At 37.8% G+C, this 3,873-nt stretch overlaps 1 protein-coding gene across 1 annotated transcript; it reads left to right on the forward strand.

Moving 5' to 3' along the window:
* The first annotated feature begins 1,313 nt into the window (after nucleotides 1-1,313).
* Nucleotides 1,314-1,823, forward strand: LOC126600432 (secreted RxLR effector protein 161-like). Its single transcript, XM_050267005.1, has one exon. It carries the CDS (start codon nucleotides 1,314-1,316, stop codon nucleotides 1,821-1,823), a length of 510 nt encoding a protein of 169 aa, XP_050122962.1.
* The last annotated feature ends 2,050 nt before the right edge of the window (nucleotides 1,824-3,873 follow it).

A 3,873-nucleotide genomic window follows, 5' to 3' on the forward strand; every position in this document is an offset into this window, starting at 1 on the left:
CCATCTTTTATTCTCAGCATTTGCACTCAATAAATGCCTTTCGTCACCCTCAGGTGTCGGCCAGCACGTGCTTATCCTGGTATTCGAGGAATATCAGGATCGGGGCGTGTCACATTACCCAGGGGAGTGGATCCTGTAAGCCTTATATGTATATTCTTATCTCTACCTAACACGAGGCCTTAAGGGAGCTCACTGGCTTTAAGTTCCATTGGAACTTCAAAGTTAAGCGAGTTCGCGCTAAAGCAATCCCATGATGGGTGACCCACTGGGAAGTTTTTGTGTGAGTTCCCAGAAACAAAACTGTGAGGGCTTGGTCGGGGGCCAAAGTGGACAATATCGTGCTACGATGGAGTCAAGCCTGGGATGTGGTGGAGGCCCGGGCCGAGATGTGACAATTTAGTATCAGGGCCAATCCATGGCTGGATGTGTGCCGACGAGGACGTCGAGCCCCTAAGGGGGTGGATTGTAACATCCCACATCATCCAGGGGAGTGGATTATGTAAGCCTTATATGTATATTCTCATCTCTACCTAACATGAGGCTTTTTGGAAGCTCACTGGCATTGGGTTCTATAGAAACTTTGAAGTTAAGCGAGTTCACGCAAGAGCAATCCCAGGATGGGTGACCCATTGGGAAATTCTCGTGTGAGTTCCCAGAAACAAAACCGTGAGGACGTGGTCGGGGCCTAAAACGGACAATATGTGCTATGGTGAAGTCAAGCCCGGGATGTGGTAGGGGCCCGGGCTGGGATGTGACAAATCGACTATAATGAGACATTTTCTCCAGTCTCAACAAAAGATTCCATGAGAATAATCCTAGCTCTTACGACACACTTTGATTTAGAACTTCATCAAATGGACGTCAAGATGGCATTCCTAAATAGAGACCTTGAAAAATATATTTACATGCAACAAGCACCTGGATTTGTTGAAAGGGGGAAAGAAATGATGGTTTGTAAGTTGAATAAGTCTATATATGGCTTAAAACAAGCCTCGAGGTAATGGAACAAGAATTTTGATCAGGTAATGGCAACTTCTGGTTTTCAAGGGAACAAAATGGATGAGTGTATTTATTTGAAAGTCCTTGGCTCAAGGGTCATATTCTTAGTATTGTATGTGGACGATATATTATTAGCTAGCTCTGATATTTCTCTACTACAGTCAACTAAGAGTATGCTCACTCAAAACTTTGACATGAAGGATTTGGGGGAAGCTCGATTCGTTTTGGGAATAAAAATTATAAGAGATCGTGCTAAGAAGTCTCTTGGTCTCTCTCAAAGGTAATACATCGATGAAGTCACTAAAAGATTCAACATGGACAAGTGTTCGAATGGAGAATTGCCTATTGGTAAAGGGGACAAATTGATCATTGATCAATGTCCCAAAAATGAATTGAAGAATGAGGGAATGAAAGACAAGCCCTATGCATCTCTTGTAGGGAGTCTGATGTGTGCCCAGGTATACACAAGATCGGACTTAGCTTTTGCAGTGAGTGTACTAGGTAGGTTTCAATCAAATCCTGGTGCATCTTATTGGGTTGCAGCTAAAAAGGTACTGAGGTATCTCAAAAGAACAAGAGATTTCATGTTAACTTACAGTCATGTGGACAAGTTGGAATTGGTAGGATTCATGGATTCGGATTTGGCAGGATGTGTGGACAACAGAAAATCAACTCATGGTTATATTTTCCTGTTGGCTAATGGTGCAGTATCGTGGAAGAGTGCAAAACAAATGGGTATTACGTCTTCAACTATGGAAGCTAAGTTTATAGGGTGTTATGCAGCAACTCAACAAGCCAATTGGCTTAGAAACATGATGAAATGATTGGAAATCATTGATAGTATTGAAAGTCCCCTGAAGTTGTATTGTGACAACAAAGCTGCAGTTTTCTTTTCGAAGAATAACATGAGGTCTTATGCTAGTAGATTGATGGATATTAACTAGTTAAAAGTAAGAGATGAAGTGAAGAAAGGGATTGTCGAAATTGAGTACATCAACACAAGTTTAATGGTTGCTGGCCCAATGACAAAGGCCTTACCAGTGGGAGTCTTCAAGAAACATGTTTTCAACATGGGAGTAAGAGAGCTCTTTGATTCAGTTAATGAGTGGGAGTAAGCACTTCATGAACTGTGTTGGTTTTGTTTCAGTTGTTAGTTGCCTTGCAATTCATTATTATCGTATTGATTTGTTTAAATGGTTGACTATGTTTCTACAAAGAATTTTGGTACTGGAAGTTATTTCAGTTTATTATGTGAACTGACATTATGAATTGTTAGTTCTTGACATCATGACTTAAAGGTAACATAGTATTTTCAAGTTAAATATGTATGGGATTACAGAGTGCAAAGTGCAGATAATGCGTGCTTTGTTTTCTGTGGTCTTATATTTTACTCAAGATGACACAGTACTGAGAAGGGTAAGTTGCAAGCTTTTGTGAACTCAATGATCATCATGATCTTATAATATTGAGGCATATCATTGACATTTAAGTGGGAGAATGTAAACCTTTGTTTGAATGACAATGAGATTACAATTGGACTACTTGGGTGGCACTTAACTAGTTGTACTGGTTATGTGAAACACAAGGAGCCTGAGAGCCTTAGTACGATAAGAGTCGTGAAGTTTTATATATTGCAGTTGATCTATTTAAATCCTTATCAAATATATACTAGTATGTGGAGTCATGATGGGATTAAACTTATTAAAGAGATAGAGATTATCACTCTTTCCATATGTATGGTTGTATAAATAGATGAAGTCCATGCTTCCTCACATACGCTCTTTTGATATCTAAAACCCTATTCACTCAGAGATGAGTATTTTGGGTGTTGGAAGTAGAAGACTTCTTCTGTTAATACCTCCAGGTAAGTTGATCTTATAGATTGCAAGTTGTTGTTTTTCCAGTTATTGTGAATCTAATATTCATTTGGTAATCTTAGTGTTGTGTTGGTTTTCTACATTGTTGTAGTTCATATATTCATATACTGCTTACACGATCAAGTAGACTCACAACTTACAAATTGTCGAACCCATTACCTCTCGTTATTTTCTTTAAGGAATTGATGTTCATACTTATTCACTGGGCAATTAGCAGATTAAGTGCATAGCGTACATAACAACAATGAAGCGCATCAAGGTGGTGACTATGGAGAATGAGACTCGAGGCTCTATGGGAAGAATACCCAATCTGATACTGACATGATTTCTTTAATTTGATACATTGTCAAGTGAGTAATGCAAGATAGATTAACTTTTTAGATCATATTTGTGTGTGATGTGTCACCAATAGAAAATAAAACATGTTAATTAACAATTTAACACTTAAGTAATAATTCAATCATCAACAACTACATTATATAATTTACAAAATATTGTTTAAATAGATGATCCTTATCATTACCCTTGTCATATTGTCAATGATAAAGTAATTGGAGTATGATTCTCTCCTCTCTAAATTCTCCTTTCCTTCAATCCCCTCCAATTTAAATAGTCATGATTAAGTCACATCAACATTTTGTGTCTACTTTTTTTATAAAGAGAGAAAGATAAAAAAGAAAGTTGGAGAGGAAGAAAGAGAAGGCAAGAGGAACTGAAGGGGAGATAATCCTACTCCAAATTGATTATTAAAAAAGTGTTGAGAGGCACATCATTGGCCGACGCTATAATTGGAGTTGAACAATCAACTTAAGTAATGGAGCTTACCTTAAGGACACTATTCCGATTGCTGCTATTAATGCTTGTATTTTAAGGTGGTGTTATCCACCCTCTATTTTATCTTTCATGCACTTCCTATCAATTTTTATGTTAATTTTGATCATCTTCAATTCATTTAACTCGGCGGTTGATAATCAAGAAAAGTTTATAGAAGGTAAAA

Source organism: Malus sylvestris, chromosome 14 (genome assembly GCF_916048215.2).
Source record: "Malus sylvestris chromosome 14, drMalSylv7.2, whole genome shotgun sequence".
NCBI lineage: Eukaryota > Viridiplantae > Streptophyta > Magnoliopsida > Rosales > Rosaceae > Malus > Malus sylvestris.

Bases quoted from the DNA above. Each gene is read 5' to 3' on its own strand.
- LOC126600432 (XM_050267005.1), top strand. From the start codon at position 1,314: ATGGACAAGTGTTCGAATGGAGAATTGCCTATTGGTAAAGGGGACAAA.